This window comes from Corvus hawaiiensis, chromosome 13, assembly GCF_020740725.1.
Source record: "Corvus hawaiiensis isolate bCorHaw1 chromosome 13, bCorHaw1.pri.cur, whole genome shotgun sequence".
In the NCBI taxonomy this organism is placed as follows: Eukaryota; Metazoa; Chordata; class Aves; order Passeriformes; family Corvidae; genus Corvus; species Corvus hawaiiensis.
This window is the reverse complement of record NC_063225.1, coordinates 2,961,919-2,980,163: the sequence shown is the minus strand read 5'-3', so window position 1 is coordinate 2,980,163 and position 18,245 is coordinate 2,961,919. Positions and strand designations below refer to the sequence as shown.

The 18,245-nt window shown below is 41.7% G+C and overlaps 2 protein-coding genes across 10 annotated transcripts in view; both read right to left on the bottom strand.

Annotated features, from left to right (window-relative positions):
* The window catches only part of TRPM7 (transient receptor potential cation channel subfamily M member 7), a 52,563-nt gene extending 45,900 nt beyond the window's left edge, over window positions 1–6,663 (bottom strand). Inside the window, exon 1 of one of the 2 annotated variants that reach the window (XM_048318144.1) lies at window positions 6,414–6,663. In XM_048318144.1, the coding sequence (XP_048174101.1) occupies window positions 6,414–6,416 (3 nt within the window). In that variant the 5' untranslated portion in view covers window positions 6,417–6,663. The remainder of the gene's footprint in view (window positions 1–6,413) is intronic. The other variant, XM_048318143.1, reaches the window with a different exon arrangement.
* Window positions 6,664–17,060: 10,397 nt separating this feature from the next.
* SPPL2A (signal peptide peptidase like 2A) overlaps window positions 17,061–18,245 on the bottom strand; it is a 36,916-nt gene continuing 35,731 nt past the window's right edge. For 5 of the 8 annotated variants that reach the window (XM_048318153.1, XM_048318151.1, XM_048318150.1 and 2 more), the window contains one exon: window positions 17,061–17,387. In XM_048318153.1, coding sequence (XP_048174110.1) covers window positions 17,313–17,387 — 75 coding nt within the window. In that variant the 3' untranslated portion in view covers window positions 17,061–17,312. The remainder of the gene's footprint in view (window positions 17,388–18,245) is intronic. The other 3 variants (XM_048318152.1, XM_048318156.1, XM_048318157.1) reach the window with 1 other exon arrangement.

Here is an 18,245-nt window from a genome sequence, read left to right as displayed (position 1 = left end):
CTCATCTTGGTGCAGCTCAGTTCAGAGACAGACTGGAGCACAGCACACCTGGTAAAAACAAGTGATCTTGAATCTGTTAGCATGCATTCAGAAAAGCAGGTCAAGAAAAACATCCTCTGTGAACAAAAATTTAGATACAGGAGTGTTCAAGAATAGCTAACATGGGCTTGCTGTACAATTAGACAAGGTCTACAAAGCAATTTGGTTTATACTCTGAAGAGGCCATGGAACCTGACTTGTGCTGGCACAGCTCCATCCATGCCTGTGCACAAGGCTGTGAGACCCAGAAAACATTCATGTACCATGGGTGATACACAGAGTAACCAACACTTCCTAATGCAATAGCACAAACCAAATCTCAGGCACCTTAGAGCAAGATTCAAATTCAGCTTCATAGCTCCTGTCGAGTTTGGGGTGCCACAATCCCATTTTCCTAAGACTCTGCACATGATCCCAACCTATCTCATACCAGCACCAGCAATTATGCAGTCACGTGGAGGCCAAATCAGGGAAATGGCCAACAAAATAATCCGCCAAAAAAAAAAAAAGGAAAGGAGGTGACGAGAAGTTTATTCATTTCAGATCCCCAGTGACTGAGCATACAAGGAAACACAAAGGGACAGGTGAAAGGGTGACAGCCAGGGTCTAGAGGAGTTCAGACTGGATTACAACATACCTTTAAGAAGAGCTTTGGCAGATGTGGGAACAGCTAGCAAAGGGCTTGAACCCATAACCTGAGGTTATTACCCTGCAACATATCTCAAGCACTCCAGGTCAGTCAGAAAAGATATCGTCAATAAAATGAATAACAGTGGGAAGAACTGGGCTGCTAAATAACACTAGCTCTAAGAGTGCCCCAAGTCTAGAAACTTTTAAGCAATTAGTGCTTGTGAAGTGAAATTTTCCTAACAAAGCATCTAGAAATTAGTTTGCAGAAGGCATAAATGTAGATTTACTTATTAAATTTAAACTCTCAGAGTCAAGTTTTTCAAGTCCACATTTCACAAAAACTGCAGCATTAGAGAAAAAATCTAGCAGACATTTGGCTAAGAACGATCAGCCGGGGACATCTTGCAAAATTCGACCCAGCATAAGTCAGGGGACTACAAAGAGGTGACAAGAATCAGGCAGATAAGGTAAAGAAAATAAGTACCACTTTGGGTAGAGGTGTGTGAACAAAGCATGGAACAAAATCTGGGATTCAATTACAAAAACCACTGTGCTACGACTGACTGAGCTGTAACAGACACTTTCCCAGGCTTTGAGGATTACAGAATTATGGGGAAAGGCTGACCACCTAGATTAAACTAATTTAGAGCTGTAACTGAGAAAGTATTCTCAAGCAAGAATGCTTTAGTGTAACACAGCAAAAATATACTTCAGTAATCACCCAAAAGGTTGCCAGTAGAAAATAAACAAAATGAAAATCAGCAAACCAGAACTTAATTGCAATATGCCGATTCTCAAAAGTACAACTTCTTTCCTTTTTTTTTTTTTTTTAATGTCTGCTCTGTTTGGCAGTAAACAATTAAAGGCAGAATCCAATAGCACTGGGAGTCATCCAGACCAGGCTTTAGGATCCATAACTAGGAAACAAAAAGCTTGACAAGGCTCCTTGAAAGAGAGGTCCAGTGCCCTCCATATCAAACAGGCCTCAAATTCTTGCTGTTACAATTACTAGCAGTAAGTCTAGACATTGGTAAGATCCACATGTGCATAATTTTCACAAACTATGAGCACACAACTACTCTCACTGAAACTGTGTATTGGCCTGGTGCATGCTCTTTGCAAAACACTCGATGTGCATTTAAACAAAATAAGCACTTTGTGTTGGACTGTTTATGATGTAAACTAGGGCTCTCCACTAACAGGCTGAAGATGAAGTCCCACTAAAGCTTGACAGAGGGTTTACAATAGCTGTTTCTGAAGTAGGATGATCTAAAAACATCCGTTGTCCAACTACACACAACAGAGTACTAACCTGATTACTGAATCAGCCTCTAAAATTCTGACTTTGCAGCTGTAGAAAAATCAACAGATATGGTACCACACAACTCTCATGCCATCCTCGAGCTGAGAACAAATGAAATAAAGATGGGCCGACATACATTAACTCAGCAACTGCACATTTGCCATACACACAGAGTGTTCAAACATTTCAGAAAATGTGACAACAAAACGTATGGAACAGCTCGAGTTAGAATGAGTTTGTACGAGTCTTCAGGAAAAAACTTATACTGCTCTTAATAACATAAAGATTAAATAAACTATGATGCAACTTTTAGGATTTTTATAAGAAATACAGAAGTTCCCATCGTTAAGGTCTAATCCACGCCTACCGTTTCAGAAACATCTGAACTTTGCTTAAGTCAAGGGGAAAAAACCGCGTACCTTGTTAACCAAGCTTTAAGGTGCTGTCAGTCTGGTACCATACTATAAATTCTCCTTGCCAACCAACCACATTTGTCTTACAGACTAACCCTGCAACATCCTTACACCACGTGCTGTCAAACCACTTGCCACAGTTAAATATTCTAGTCCTTTCATAAAGCAGCTTTTCGGAACTACCAGCACCACGATTAGCAACACAGTTATTTTACTCCCTGAATTCCCCATATGTTCAGGACATTTTCCACCCAATTTTTGGAAAGAAAAAAAAATCCTATACAATTTTTCTCTTGTTTTTTGTATTTCATTATCCCATCAGAAGTTCACTGGCCTTTCCTTCTTGGAAAGAACAGAGGAGTAAGAACTCTCCTCTGCTCACCTAACAGTAATTAAACAACCTGTGTGGCCCCTTCTTCTGTGCAAAATAATGGCTGGGGAGAAAAACAAACTCAGGTTGTTCTGTGGGTCCAGCAAACCTGGCAGTTAAAGAACGTGGCTCACACTCTACATGCTAAGCAAAATATAGGTGTAAAGGCTGAAAGAAACTCACCACTACTCAAGAAAAATAGCATTCCTTCCATCAGTGGAACAGCTGTGATGGAGACTGCTCTTGGAATCCCCGCTGCTGCTCAGGGCTGTGGTCCCACCCAGTTAGGATGCAGCTGGTCAGCTGTTTAATGACTGGCTGCTACCAAAAAGACAAGTCACCTCCAGCACATCCTCCCTCCCCTCCTGCACAGCAGCAGGCACGTCCAGCTAATCCTCTGCTGAGCCAGGCCGGGGAGCAAGGCTAGCCAACACTAAGGTTTTGGGGGTTTATGTTATCTGTTCTTTTGTTAGATTAGTTTTCTATTACTTGAAACACAAAAACACCTATAATTTAAGCATAAGAAAAGCCAAGCTTCCCATAATAAAAATAACAAAAGCCAAGGATTAGGTAGATCACTTTCAGTGCTGGCTGTATCACGATACGTGACACCATCACCTCCCCGTTCTCATTATGTGAGCAAAAGCAATGGGATTAAATAAAAAAAAAAAAAGACAATAACAAGACTGCAGAGACTACAATAGAGGAAAAAGAAGGCTTCAGGCCAGGGAACACAAAGAAAGTGTGCAACAAACGTTCAGGTTCTACCACAGGTCAAGTGGACTATGCTTTGTAGAACCAATGAAGCACATAGACCCATTTGTAAGGGACCACAGCTATTTGTCAGTGTCAGAGGTAAAAAGTGACATAGCTTTAATAATTACATAAGTATCTTATCCAAATACACACAGAGAATGAAATTATTCAGTAATGTATCTGCTGAAAAGTCAGTTGCTGAAATTTCAACCACTGAAGGCAAAATGCACCAAGACAGAATTATTCACAGAAACCAGAAACATCACCCCGAAAACAAAACTTCAATTCTGAAAAACACACACATTGATTACACTTAAATTAAACTGACCTTACATTTAAAGGTCAGTTTGCCCTTTAAAAAGTGGGACAAAGTAACAGAACTAATGTTGCTTGTTTAAGAAATTGACATGGCATGTAAATATCGCAGCCAAAGTAGACACTGATGAAAGAAATTTGGAATTCCAAAAGAAATAAATATCAGTTAAAAAAAAAAGACAAAGACATATTTTTCAGGTTAAATATTTTGGCATCAGAAGTATCATTTCACACTGTCTATGTATTTCAAAGCTTTATAATATAGAAATCCATCCTCAAGTCTTTAAGGACTGCAAAATTCTATCATCTCCCTTCACACATGCTTTTTGACAAGTCATCTTAGAGGTTTATTTGCAATATTCCTGATGTCAAATCACAAACCAATATAGCCAAACTCTATTGTGTCAGAGTCAGTTATTTAAGTTCAAAACAATATTGTTTTGTTTAGAAAACTCTCATCGGTCATGACTGTCCACGAGGACTGAATGGTTAACAGAAATGCACCTCATGAATGGGCCATGAAAGAGAAGCATGAAAAATGTGGGTGTTGGTCCAAAGTTTCCAGGAAAGGGAAGCACAGCAAGTGGCAAAGATAACGATGAGAAAAAGAGAGGACTTTGGATGCTGTGGTCTATCACCAGCAGAGCAGAGAAAACTGGGCCGATGTGGTAAGACAAAATGGTAATGCAGCAAGACTAGTTAGGCAGAGCCTCAAGAGACAAGAAAAGAAGCGAAAGTTTAAAACAATGGAGTAACTCTCTTCAAGATAATCCACGTGGGGAGATAGATGATCTGATACAGTATCTTTAAAAGTGAGAGATAAGTGTCAAATGCAAGGTGATGTTTCAAGGTGCCTTTGTACAAGTGAACATTACCTTTCCACTGCTGAGCTCAAGAAAGCAAAAGAAGTATCAAAGTACAACATCAGGAAACTAAGGTACAAACAGTCCAAACCCAGCCTGAACAGCTCCACATGCACAAAGGTTTCCCCCCTTCCTGCCTTGAAATAGCAAAGTCAAGAATGGCCTCATACCAGAAGGTATGAAGGATGATCTAGCAGACACTTATCTCACCCACACAGACACATTTAAAAAAAAAAAGACTGAACAGCCGGAATTGCCACATTGAACAACTCACTCCTTAGAATAATTCCTGATTTAATGTTGGACACCATCCAGCAATTATTCAAAGCTGCTAAATAGTCATGGAGCAGCAGGGAAATTTTTAGCAAAATGAGCTTGCATAAAATGTCTTACATTCAACTCAACCAAAACACCTGTTTAACAGTGGTTTCAAAACATTCGGTAAACGCACAGCAAATATAAAACGCTGCAAACACTACGCTGCCAGAAAGGCTGCTGAGTCTCGAATTTACAAAACTATGATGGTTATAACCAATCTGTACATTTCTAGGCTATATCAGCACCAAAAAAACCCACCAGAGTTAAACTAAAAAAATGAAACAAAAAACCCCAGACCCCCAAAACTAAACCCAACACCAAGGCACTTCAGCTGAGAAGAGCAAGTACCACATAAGTGGCAGATGCCAAGCACTCTTAAGTCAGAATGGAAGGTTGCATTTTCAGCTTCTTCCTAGAGGAGTGCTGGATTCGCAGTTTCTAGAAAAACACAGCCCACATTTCTACACAATTCACAGATATACTCAGAAATGGAAGACTCATAGGCACGAATCCCCGTAGTTCTGAAGAAAATACCGTGAAATAAAACACCTTTGTTTAAAATGAAAGCATCTGACTAGAAGTTCAAGCAGACTGTAGAAATCCATATATTTAGATCTCACACTTATATTTCCAAAATTACTTGAAAGCACTTGATGCGATGAGTCACTCTAAATTCTGTAAATATTAATTAAGGAATAAACTTATACCGATAAAGAACCGTCTAATAGCCAGAATAAAGAGCTGGAATTGAAACCGTGTTTTCTTTGGAGACACTCATACATCCCTTTCTAAGCGTATACACGTTCCCTTACACATAACATGCAGAAACTGCAAAAATCAAACCGGTGCATAGATCAGAAGAGAGAACTGCTGCAGCCCAGAGAACTACACGGTCCACCGTGCGAATTCTGGTATTAGACCAAACCACCATGCCGGACGGAGGCAGCACCGGGAGCACGAACGGAGAGCTCGCGTTTCTGAGCCGGCTCGGGGCGCGGAGGGTGCGCGGGACCGGCCGCGGGGCGGCGGCTGCCCCGGCCACCGTGCGAGGAGGGCGGCGGCGGCGGGAGCCTCGCCCCGGCGGCGCGGGGCATTCCCGGCCGGCAGCTCCGGGAGGGCCGGGCCCGCGGGCGGGCGACGAGCGGGAGCCGGCACCGCGGAGCCCGAGCGTCCCCTCCGGCCCGGGGGCGCAGCCCGGCGGGGCCCGTCCTTGCCGCTGGCGGACGGGCAGCGCGGCGGCGGCAGGAGGCGGACCCGGCGGCAGAGGGGCCGCGGCGGCTCGGGGCGGCCGGGACCCGCAGCAGCCGGCTGGGACAGGTCTGATCCGGCGGTCCCGTCCCTTCCCCCTCCCCGCCGGGCGCACCCGGTCCCGCCGCCGCGGCACCCCCGCACCCCGCGGCTCTCACCATTCTCCTCAGGGCCGGGCTGGGTCTCGGCGCCGACTCTGGTTCTCCTCTCGCCGGGCAGCTCCTGCTCGTGGTTCGGCGTCGGTGGTGGCGGGGCCTGTCTCCATCTATCGGGGCTGGGCTCGGCGGCAGCGGAGGGCTGGGTGGGGAGCGGCCGGGCAAGGACGACGCTCCGGGAGCGAAGGGAGGCGCGGGACGCGGAGGACGGCGCTGGTTCGGCTCCGCACCGGGAACCAGGGCTGGCGGCAGTCTCGGCCCGGCGCCTCTTTCTCATAATTGTGCGACTCGGCCGGCGGAGAAGCCGCGGCGCTGCCGCGTCAGCGCGCACCGCCCCCGGGAGGAGGAGGGGGCTGTCGGGGCGGTGCTGCCCGCCCGGGTGCCCTCGGGGAGGGCCGGCCGGGGACGGGGTGGGGTTTGTCGGCCTCTCCACATGGAGCGACGAGGCCCCAGCGGGGTCCCGAGGTACCCTGAGAAGGCGGCAGTGGCTGCGGGCGGGTGGCCCTGCCGCTCTGTGCTGCTGGTGATGTGAAGGCGGAGATGTTAAAAATGGAGCTTCCCCGGAGAGAAACCCGCCTGGCTGGGAAGGCGCGGTTCGGAGAGCGGCCCCGCACCTCCGCAGAGGCATCGGCCGCGCTTCGGGCTGCACGGCGTCCCTGAGGGCCCGGAGCGCGCCGCGGCTCCGCTCGCCGGCAACGAGGGGCACCTCAGCCCGGGCACACCGGAGCCGGCTCCTGCCTGCGGACTGGGACCCGGCCGCACTCCCACACAGAGCAGGGAACAGCGTTAGTTCAGATTCGTTCACGCTTTTCTTGCCAGCCCTGCTCACACATGGCAGTGCCGCCATTAGCACCGCGTCGAAGGCATCTTCTCACCGGCCCGAGCCAAACTGCAGGAGGAGAGCTCGTTTTGGAGGGAGAATGGAGGGTGCGTTTCTGCCACTTCAGTCAGCTCAGTTCCCAGTTTAGATTAGGAACTGCCCAGGGGAGGAAAACCTTGTCTTCTTTTGTCCCTGTATGCAATCTGCAAACTTGGAGAATCAGTACCACAAATGAAAAGCCTTATACAATAATTTCTACTATATATGTCATTATATAGCTTTTGAAATGAACCCTGTGCTTGAGTAAAAAGTATTTGTAAGGGAAGAAAGAGAGATCAAGTTTGGCTCAAATTATTTGTGTTCCTTAAATTTAAAAAAATTAAAGAGATCCTAGAAAAATCTCCCATCTCTTTTTAAAATACCATGGCTATACAAGAGCAGTAATTATATATAAACTCAATCCAAACATTGAAAGTAACTTAAAAGCTTTGACTTTTCGTTGTCAGGCCTGATCATTTGTCAGCTGTTGTGAGTTGTTTATCATCTGTCTCCCGTTGCTGCAAAATACCATAATTAATACCACACTGTTGGGCTGAGCTGACTTGTGCTTACACCTGAACCGTGGGCTTGTGCATCACAGGGTAACAGAGCCCACTCCAGTCATCAGACAGGCACGAGCAAAAATCAAACCAAGCAGTAACTTGCTGCAGCCAGTTTTGCTGCCTTTTTTTTTTCTAAACAGAACTGTAGATAACAAGAAAAAAAAAACGTTCTTGCATTAACAGCCATTTAGCAGGGCAAGTCCAGCTGTAAATTCTGGTGTCAGAACATCTTTGCTGTGGACAATAGGTGCAAATTTGGGAAGGCCCAGCAACTGAGGCATCCAGCTCGAATTAGGGTGTTGCAGGGAGTTCCTCAGCTGCAGGGGAGCTCCTAATGCCTGTTTTAAGTTAACTTCAGAAGAATTTGTGCTATCTTACATAGATATGAAAATCAGGCTCTTAGGACTCTCAATTTCCATAGAAAGGGAAAATTAGGCTTTTCCAGGAAAAACTTAAATGAGTTCTGATTACAAGATCACACACAAAGAGGCTCCATTCACTCTTTTACTGTGTAGAAGTCCCAAGCCTTCTGATCTGCCACTACTTGTTCCTGCCCAGATTCCCATGTGCTAGTTCTTGGCTTAGGGTGCAGGAACAGAAGGAGCAGTGGAAGCTGAGTAGAATTTTTTGGGAAATGGTTCAAGAATCTTCCGAAGTAGAGAAAATGGGGGATTTTTGAATTCTTTAGTTGACAACAGAAAGTATTTCTGAGAAATTATCTCATTCCTGCTTCCTCTCTCCCTCTTCTTCCCTTTCTAATTAATTTATCTAAAATTTACATCCCACATTAAGTTAATGAGTCAGTTCTTCTATGACTAGATCCTTCACCTCATCTCACAGCAATATTTGGGCTATACTGACTTGATTCTCATGATTATCATGTTGGCCTCTAAGTTTCATATTTGTAAATCCAAGAGGTAGAAGCAGCAAGAAAATTGGGAAAAAAGTAGCTGAAGGCCAGCCTGGGCATGAATCTTCTCTGGTACAAGCTATTAGTTTAGGAGAACATGTGTAAGGTGAGGAATTTTCATGCTTTGTTTTCCTGTTGATCCTGCAAAACTGTAGAGATCGATATCAAACTGTTTGAGAGTTCAACTGTGATAAGCTCAGATGGAGAGAGCACATTCTTTCATGGGAACAGCTTGTGATGAAAATGAAAGGAAGATGAGTCATCAACATCCTCTGCCTCATGCTGTCTGGGGGAGCGTGAGCCTTCAGTGCTGTGGAGGCAGGACACAGCACCACAGTGAAATTCATCCCTGTGACCTGGCAGTGATGGCACACGGCCTAAGGAAGTCACTTTATATCCTCTTACTACCTTGATCAGCCATACAGACAGAACATGGCATGATTTGACCCTAAGCTAGCAGAGTTAGTAATTCACAAGGTGAATTCTTGTACATTCAGATGTTAAATCTTGTAAATCACTGTACAGTAGGATAAATATTTGCTACTTGTCATGCTAAGCGTTACCTTTCAATCACACCAAAAGTCAACTCAAAATTCCTCTGCTATCTCCTTCCAAATCAACAGCTGTCAGCTGCAAATGACAAGGAAAAAATGAAGCATTATTTTATACCCAATGGCATTTAAGGACCTTTAACCTGAAGCAAGCTTCTGCAATCTCAGATTGAATATAACTGGTTTAAACAAAACTCCTTTTGTTATGCGGTTCCCATATCTCATTTTTATATCTCAAACCAAGCTATCAGTCTGTCCTTGACATGTTGAGTTTATTAGGTAATCATCTCTAGAACTAGTAAAGTTTGTGATGTCAACCCCAATAGGTTTTACATCCCATTAAACCAGCTGTAACTCGATCTCACTGTAAGTTCTAAACAATAAGGAACGTCTCTTAGGAAGCCCTTATCTCAATATTGCAATATCCACTAGCCAGGATGCTGCTGTTTGATTGCTCAGCTTCACATGGATGAAATACTGACTCATGCATAGAAAAAAACCACAGCATTCTTCTTGATGAGAAATTAAATGAGTTACCATTAAATGAAAGTAACCTGGTTTTGACTTTGTTTGACACTGTAAAAAGTTTTACCAGATATGTGCTGTTATTCTGCAGTTTTTCAAAATAATTGCTGGAGTTCAAGTAGTTAAATAAGTTGCAAATGCTAACTGATAAGGAGATCTAGTTAATGTCCCTCTGAAGGTCAAACAGATTCTGTGCAGAAAATATTTTTTTTGTCCCATAGTGAAGTAATCTGTGGCAGGAAAAGAGTTAGTATTTGTTCACTTTTCATATTTTTGAAACTGGTGAATTCTCCCAAATGCCTTATTCTTTTTTTGGCCACAGGTTTGTCCTTTTCCAATTTACCCAGGTAAATCATTTCTCCAGCTACAGCTGTAGTGGCAGCTCAGCAGTTTACATTCTAACTGCTACTCCTGAAAACTGAAGATAGCTTTTTTTCCATGTGGAAGTTTAAGATTTGTCAGTTAAGGCAAAAAACACACAATGACACAGGTTAATGGGATCTGTAAGTCCCCTCCATTTTTTGTGAAAGTTTTTCTAGTGCTGATGTTGCTGATTTTTTGTGAAAACAGTTGTCCAATACCTTTCCTACAATATACCAAATAACATTACAAACACACAACTTGGCAGCAATTCAGAATAGGATGAAGTACAAACAGCTAGGAGGAGGCTTCTTGCCATTGAAACTAGGGAAAATAAAATGTAGAAAATGTGTAACCTCACAGTTTTTAAATTGTTTAGTAATTTTGGTTACTTTGGTAGTCTGTGGTACATCCCAGAGTCACACATCTTATGACGAGGTCCCAAATAATCTTTTTGCATTATACCAAGATTCCTTAAAGGCAAAAAGTAGTTAGGCTAAGTAATGTGTTAGCTTTAACAGCTGACAAGATATATTCCCTCAAAAGAAACAAGTGTAAAGAAAGAGGTCATAAAATCCAAGGTAAATTCAAGATATACCAGGAGAAGAATAATGTACAAAATATTCAATTTTGCATATTTAACAGTCATTAAACAAATTATCTCCTGTGACTGATTTAGACTCCAATCTCACAGACAATGGATGTCTTTAAAGTAACAAAACCTCTCAAGTATTAAAATCAATGAAATAACATTGGCATCTTAGTGTGCCACACAGCCCCAGAGAGGGAAGATGGAGGTGGCATGGCTTTGGAGATAAGAGAGCTGATCTGGTATCACCTGAAGGCCACCAGTGCAGTTCAGCTCCTCTCTAACAACTCCGCATTTAGGTGTTAACTAAGGGCCAGAGCATAATGTCAGCCACTGACTTTGCAACACAGATGCAGGGAATGGTATGTGAGGCTTCTCAGTTTTTCAGTGCTTTGCTGGGAATGGCAAATCACCACTAACACTAGGAAAGGACTGTAGGGTGGCTTTCTGATGGCAGCACAAAGGGCCCAGTGACCAAACACACCAAGCTCAGAGTGCAAAACCAGTTACTCCAGTTCAACTTTGTGCTAGGAGTTGTCGCATCCAAGTTAGGCAACTGAGAGTGTGGGTTTTCCAGTTTTAAAATTGGCATTAAAGATATTCCATAGTAATAGGAAGGGATGTCAAGTTGATGAGGTAATTGAGCACATGCAATTCTGAATGTTCTTTTACATCCTCCATGAGTGCACAAAAAGACATACATTACCCAAACCCATCATCTAAAGTAGAATGTAAGCACATCCTGTATTTGGGAATATGATACCTTACTTCCTGCTCAGAAAACTGAAAGCTTAACCAACACAGGCCACAGACTTGCACAAAACTGCCAAGGGTGTGCCTCCACACATCTCTACTTAGATGTGCAAAATCAGTAGCTGCCAGGAACTGTATGGGTACATTTACAACATAATGGTGACCCTTTGCAAGATTTTATCAGTGCCTGCCTTTAAAAATATAACTAAAATGACTTTATCCCAGTTTTGTTCCTTTTGAACTTTCTCCTCCCATTAACTTTTTAGAATTTTTAAAGCTTGCCTGTGAAAATTGTTTCTGCTGCAATCTTTGAGCCCACAAATTCTTGTGTTTTCATGTGTTAGCAGCTGAGCAGATGGTCAGGCAGTGAGGTGGCCTTTGCACAGAGATGATCCATGTGCAAGAAACAGATGTGCAGCATCTCCTTCCAGGACTGTGCTGCTTGAACCAGCAGGGAAACCAACAGCAGCTGAAGGTACCTGAATTTTACCAACTAGAGAAAGTTCACAGAGCTCTGCTTCTTGATGTTTTGGGGCTTTTTAAAATCCAGGGATAGGTAACTCATAATCAAAATGTAAAATTTTAGGTGACTCTATACAGGGGCAGGTCTTAATTGTCCAATTTGAAATTCTTATTTGACAGTGACCATGACAGAACTGTCACTTTGTCTTGTGGAAGCTTGCTTTTCCATTTCTTAGAGAAGGAGGTACCAGTGGGTGTGCATTTGCTCTTGGTTCCACTGTTACTATAATGTAAATTTACTTAATTTTGAAATCAGCTCCCACAGAAATGGTCATCTACTAGATAAGTATCTGTTTGCTGATTTTCTGTAGTCAGGTGCTTTAAATCCATGAGGATGGATCAGTTCTCCAGCATAAGTTTCCATTACCTTTTGAAAGAAACATTTAATCAAAAGGAGAACACTGTTATTGTAGCTTTGACAGGGACACATCAGAACAAAGGTGGAAATTAAATTAACTGAGCTATTTTTGAACTTTTAAATGTACCAATCCTGTCGAATTTCCTTGTATTCCAAAGCGTGTCCAATACCCAAGTTTACATATTCTGGCAGCCTTTCTGCAAAATATGGGGAGAACCAGCATGAGCACATTTCAGCCTCTGATGGAACTGCAAAAACCCTTTTGTTTGCAAATCTAAGCCTGGCAGTTATATCAACATGAATGCAACTCCAGAAAATCAGTGGGACCGTAACACAGACAAGGATGTGCAGAAGATCAGCTTATTTTTAAGTTCCTGCTACTGGCAGCGTGAGCTGGCGGGCACGATGGCTGTGTTTGTTTTCGTAGTCCAAAAGATTAAACCTCCACATTACTGGTCTCCATACTGGAACTGAGGAACATATTATTGTCCAAAATAAAGTAATCTGCAAAGACACTTCAAATCATGCTGGTACTGCTCCAAATAGAAAAAAGGAGGAAAGAAATGAGGTCCTATGTTCATGAGCAAGGAGGGAGAACAGAAACCAGACAGCAGAATACCCGCGAGCACACCCCTAACAAAAAGCTGGAAGCTCTTTGATCTAAACACTTTCTTGGTTAAAAGGTCTTTGAGCTGCAAGCAAAAACCTATTCTCAGCTATTTGATGTCCTCAGTATTCAGGGAAACAGGATCTTGCACATTCTTTATCAATAAGAGGAATTCCAGAGATACCTGAGCCTCCACCATCAACCTCTCTCAAGAACACAAAACCTTGAACTTTGATTGCTCACTACTGACAAAAAGGGTAACAGTCTGAGTCGCCCTTCTTCTTTCCTCAAGAATTGTAGAAATAAAGCATTCATCCAGAATATGTGTTGTATGGGCTGCCTGAAAACAAAACAGTGCTTTAACTTCTGAAAGCATTAGAAATCCAAAGACAATTTTTAAATATACTTAAATCTAACAGTTTGGTATAGGTAAATTATTCCAAATGGAAGAAAAAAAAAATCAAACCCATATTATGGTGATAAAATTTGAGTTCTTCCATGAAGAAAAAAACCTGCAGATTAGTGAAGCTGGAAAACAAACAAAAAAACCCCACCTTCACAGCCAGACCAGTAGAGGTGGAATGCTCCTCTGCAGGTTGCCTAGTTCCACCCCCCTGCTCAGAGCAGGCTGCCAGGCCTGTGGCCACTTGTATTCTGTCTGTCTCCAAGGATGGAGACTCTACCACCTCTGTGTGCAACCTGTGCCAGTGCTTGACCACACTCATAGGGAAAAGCTTATTCTTGTGTCTAAATGGAATTGTGTTGTAAAGACTGGACTGATCAAAACTGTTAAGCATTGTAAGAAACTGCCTCTTCTACTCGCAATTTTGAGATTTACAGTTTTGCCAGTGTGCCAAACGGAGCAGCCTTAATAATGGAATGCTTGGGGAACAGACAGTGAAAAACAAGTTTGCTGATTGCAGCTGCGTCTGTTCTTCTTAACTTCTACTTTTTAAAATAAGTAAATTCAAAGAGCATTTTGGAGAGTTTTGTCCCCATTAAGCAGTCCATTACTGTGACTCAAAGCTACTGGAACCTCCAGTGTACAAGCAGAAGAGACTTAAAATACCTCAAAACATGTTACATACAAAACACACCATCACAGGGCTGTAGGGATGTCTCAAGGATCACATATCAAGTGCACTCAGGTTCAGTGATTTTTTCTTTTTCCTTGCCAACATTTCCAACCCAGCTCAGGTTTCAAGTCTGAGGCTTGGCTGTTTCTTGCCCTCATGGCTAAGTACCTTCAGCTGAAGATGCCTCTACAGCACTACTTCCTGGCTGACTGCAGGGAGCTTGTTTCCACTGAGAAGTTAGCAGCTGCTAAGTTTCCAGCTCACTGTTTCTCTGGTGTACTTTCACCGAGCCTCAGCACTAACAGCTGTACAACAAGCATTTACTGAGCCAGACCAGGAAAACGGATGTAGCTCAATTCACTTCAGTTCCTCTCTCTGCATCCCAGGGGAAAAAAAAAAATAGAGAAAAGCAATGTACCAAACCCATCATACAGGTACTTACTAACAGAATCATACATTGAGAAAAACTGCAACTACATATTTATGGGGAGGTATTATGGATTTTAAATTTACTTGGTATTATGAAGTGTTAACTGTTTTGCCATGAACAATCACAGTAAGAAAAGGATGAGTTAGAACAAAGCAATTACCCAACTATTTTTTTCCAAGTAACATTTATTAATAACATTCTTAAGGTGATAACTTAAGAGTCACAAGGAAGGGGGCTGTTGTCAGTAAACATACAATGAAAAGGCAGTAAGATTTTTCTATTAAAGTATGACTAACAAGGCTTTTAACAGTGTTTAGCTCAACCAAATTTAATATTAAAAACATTCAAAATTCCTAGAAGTGTTGCAATCAGTTCTATTGAACTTACAAAACCTCATTTCAGTAGTCAATATTAACCTACTATTTATATAAAATTTTAAACTCCATTTGTAATTTTTGTAAACAAAGCACCTAAGCATTTGAAAGAAAAAAAAGTTAGTTTACATCCCACTAAACTGCAGCACGTGTGTGTGAAACCTCAGGCATGATCAGGCATGGAGCATTATTAGGCACAGAACAAGACAGAGCTTCCACAGCCAGCTGCTGAATACACTTATGTTGCCAAAGGTCTTTTTTATTTATACTAATTCCATTATCACTTACAGCTGAAAATTTAATAAATCCTCCATGTGGAAGATTTCAAAGAGACAAAGAAGTCATCTTACATAGGTTTGTGAAGCTTCTGAGGGCTTTCAATTAATTGTACATGACTTTGAAAGAGTTATGACTTCTTTATCTGCTTCAGGAATTTTCAGAAACTTCTTCAAAACCACTGAACTTTGGCAGATACTGGGCTTGTCTAAGAGCACGACAACACATCAGAAGACACATTTTCAGTCTGCTATTAAAACATTGAGGTATGCTGTAACTTATTATGAAATGCCAGTTAAATAAAAAACTGCAGATGACTGAAGATGACTACTGCATTCTGAGGCTGTCAGTTCAAGCTCGAGTCGAGGGGGGGAACTACTAACATAAAAAACTGCTTGTAATTTCTGTTTTCTTAGGGAAGCTGCAAACAAGGTGAGGTATCTTACCCGTAACCACACTCAATCTGTGTGAATGGCTACAACTGAGAGATATCCAGGCTGTCGGTTTGTCTGCTCCTGACTCTTGCAAACAAAAGTTTCAACTTGATATAAATTACGTAAATTTGCAGTAAGCCTTTGTTAACTGCCAATACAGATTTTCAATTGTCTTAATTAACATACTTCCAAAGTAAATCTGGCTAAACTAGATTTAATCAGGGTAAATTTTCCTGAGCCGACTTGCCCCAAACTGACTAGAAATGTCTAGAGGTGACCTTCAAACAAAGGAGGCACTTGCAGGAGGCACTCCAGGAAAGCCTCCACTGCCACTGCCCAGCATGTGCTTACTCAGTTGTCTTCTCCAGGGTTCTTGAACTGTACTTGCTATAGGAATGACATTCATTTAAAGAATAGGAAAAATGTTTTAACGACTACCTGCCATTAGCACTAATTGAACTCAGTGGTCTCCCCTTGTAGCCTTCTCCAGTCTTCTTTGGTGTGAAGTGTTAGCATTACAGCTATACAAATTTTCTATGCCTAATCCCCCTCAATTTGCAGTTTCCTGAAAAAAAGAACAAGTGTCAAACGAACTCTTCTAAATGCAAACTGATGATTTAAACTATTTATCCTTTTCCAAGTCTTTAAAAGCAAAAACAAATTAAGATTAAACAAGTTAAACACATGCATTGGCCTTAAGTAACACAGGTACTACTAGCACTATTCAAACCTGTTTTGTCTATCAGTTGCAAAGAATTTTCACAAATAGTTCAAAAAAACGTATGGTGCAGATGCAAAAGGTAAAAAAAAAAAAATCTGTCCTGTCTTCCCCCATCCCTCTGAACTGATCCAGAGCCAATGAAGACCACAAATACACACCTAGTCTCAACAGATGGGAGAACCAGGCCAGTGTTAACATTTTATCCCATCCCTTAAAATAGCATTTACTGAGCAGAAAACCTCTTGCCTTTTGCACCATCTTGTTTGTCAAATATTCCAGGAGCTGCATAGAAGTTTTCAGGACCATGTGTAAGTACCTTCCTTTTTTTATTGTTTTTAAATGTTTGGAAATGTATATAATCCAAGGCTAATTCTGAAGGCTCTTCAGAATTAAGGCATAAGCCAGTGATACAATGAGGGGGTGGGGAGGAAGAGTTCACAACCCCACACTCATTTTTCCCTGTTATTTATTTTATGGCTAACAATGTACACAGACTTACACACTGTTTATTGAACCACTTGTAGTAATGGAACTATAGTTTCATTCTTCAGTTGCTATAGTTACATTACTATCCAACTTTGCATTCAAAATCTGCAAACAAATCCTACGAAGGATACTGTATTTTTTTTTTCCAAGGAAACTTCACTAGTCTTAATCAAAACTTTAAAAAAACATTTCACTCAAGCTGATATGGGCAAGCAACTTTTATAAAAATATACTGTATAGAAACACGGTTGGAAAATTGCATAGAAAATATCCTTTTATTTAAATCGAAATAAGGCACGGTGTTACTAGCTATGGTTTGGCTGTAAAAATGCAACTCTATTTTGATTACTTCCATGTTATTAACAGTATTTTCCATAAAAATATAGGTGCAGGAATAAAAAACCCTTTTACACAGAGTGGGGAAACACTCTATTGTAAAATTTCACCAAATTTACTGTAATTCAGCTGGCAAAAATTCAAATGCTATTTTAAATCAGGATCCCAAATATTACTGTCCTCCAGGCTGTTCAGTGGCTGATGCTGTGCTTTCTTCATTTCCTGTGTAATCCAGGTGTTCCATCATCTAAAAGTAAAAAGGAAAAAAAGTGAAAAGAGATGGCTCTTTATAAAGAAATACTCCTTCCCCCCATTGATCTAAAGTATTTGTTAGCTAAGAGAAATATAATTAAACACGTGTTAGAGTGCATTTTAGCAGCATACATTTAGGAAGTCCTCTACAGATCAGAAAAGTATTTAAGCCAAATAATCAAAGCTAATGCTTTCCACTACAGAACGATTCTCCAACCAAGGACCCGAGTCCTCTACAAGGAAATAAACCTATGAGTCAGAAGTATCTCAATTATTAAATACAAGGAACAAAAAACAATTGGGGTTAAGCAAATTTTTCAAAGATATGGCTTGCAAAACTGGAAGTAGACTCTAGGATCTTACCTGACATTTACAGGTAGCAAGCAATAGCTTGAACAGAAAAGACTAACTTTCCTCTTTTCATGGCTGTAAATGCTACCTATGTTACAGTTAGTCAAAACTAACTGTATTGGTCACATTTCTTTGTAGATTTTCCTTTTATTTTAGAAAGGATAAAGGAAACGGAACTGTAAAGTCCTGCATCAGGAGAGAATCCAAACCTGATTATTATAGACTGATTATACTTTGCATTAATGTAACTGATTAGATTGCCTGAGTAACTCAAATCTGTAGTTGTCCTGAGTAAAAAGCAGCCTGTTTCACTATCCACTGCTGCATTGCTGGAGGCAATGAGGGCTCTGGTTTTCCCCTTGAGACAAGGCATTGAATGAATTACAAAGGTAATACACGCGTTTGTTAGTGTAACAAACTGAGACCATCAGTTTAAGGGTTTCAGAATTGAGCATAATTAACAAGAGGCCAAGAACTGGACAGTTTAGGTAGCTGAGAGCCA